We start from the raw sequence: 1,217 nt of genomic DNA, 5'->3' as shown, positions 1-1,217 counted from the left end.
ACAGAGTGAAACTCTGTCTTAAAAAAAAAAAAAAAGCTATTCTGTTACTCTCTTTTATGACCTTGATTTACATCCACAATTGTCTTATTAATGATAGCCAGTGACAGGACAATGACTTCTCTCAAAGGTGCCCCTCTATTTCTGGCTATTGGAGATGTTGTGTGTGTGGGCTTCATCAACAGAGCTAGATGGAAAAACAAGACTCATTAGTCTCACACTGACCAGGAGGGGCCTTCAACTCAGGGTGCTGGTTTGACTGAATAGGCTGCTACCTAAGCTCAGTGTCTGGGTTACTGGATTTTCTCTTCGAGTTATTAATTCACTGTTTTTTCTTAAATGTTAAAACTAGTGAAGACCATGCCTCTAGACCTATAAACTTCCCAGAAGGGAAGCACTGTTGCTGTTGCCAATCAGTAATCATCATTTAGCAACTACAAAGTCAAAGAATAAAACTTGCGTACCTTTTCTCCCTCAGGAAAATTTGAACTTGGCTCTGAACTCTGCCTCAGCCATCGGGTGCCATGTGGTTAACATAGGGGCCGAGGACCTGAAGGAGGGGAAGCCTTATCTAGTCCTGGGACTTTTGTGGCAAGTCATCAAGATTGGGTTGTTTGCCGACATCGAGCTCAGCAGAAATGAAGGTAAGAGCCAAGTATTAATGCATGGGTTGGGGACGGTAAGGGGAAGATGTCGGAAAGTTTTGAAAACTACAGTTATGTTGACTCCGTGGTATTAACGTGAAAGAGTCTATCCACACTGATCAGACTTTTTTAAATGACAGAGTAAAAGCTTTTTAAGACCACAGACCAGTAATAATGCTCGTTTGGGGCATATAGCTCAGTCTAACTGTCTGGGACTCCAACCTCAAGAGCTTTTTTTCAGAGCTCACTTTACTTTAGATACTTCATAACAAATAAGACTACTTTTAACTTGTATTTTAGGAAGCAATTCACATTTGTATACTACGGTGATAGCACGAGATTAGGAGAAGCTTGGTCTATTTCTTATCAAGACTTTAGAGGAAGATGTAGGTCAAAGGGTACAAAGTTACAGGTTTATAAGATGAATAAGTCTAGAGATCTAAGGTATAACACGAGGACTATAGTTAATAATATTATGTTGTATACTAGTAATTTGCCAAGAGAGTAGATTTTAGGTACTCTTACCACAAAAAAAAAAAAAAAACAGCTAACTATACAAGATGATGGGTTTGTTAA

General features: G+C 39.1%; 1 protein-coding gene across 1 annotated transcript in view; it reads left to right on the top strand.

Annotated features, from left to right (window-relative positions):
* LCP1 (lymphocyte cytosolic protein 1 (L-plastin)) overlaps window positions 1-1,217 on the top strand; it is a 59,084-nt gene that overhangs the window by 30,898 nt on the left and 26,969 nt on the right. Inside the window, 1 exon segment of the mRNA XM_012649044.1 lies at window positions 415-641. Within this exon segment, the coding sequence (XP_012504498.1) occupies window positions 415-641 (227 nt within the window).

This window comes from Propithecus coquereli, unplaced genomic scaffold (genome assembly GCF_000956105.1).
Source record: "Propithecus coquereli isolate 6110/MARCELLA unplaced genomic scaffold, Pcoq_1.0 Scaffold11, whole genome shotgun sequence".
Classification (NCBI taxonomy): Eukaryota; Metazoa; Chordata; class Mammalia; order Primates; family Indriidae; genus Propithecus; species Propithecus coquereli.
This window is presented reverse-complemented; position numbering and strand designations above follow the sequence as displayed.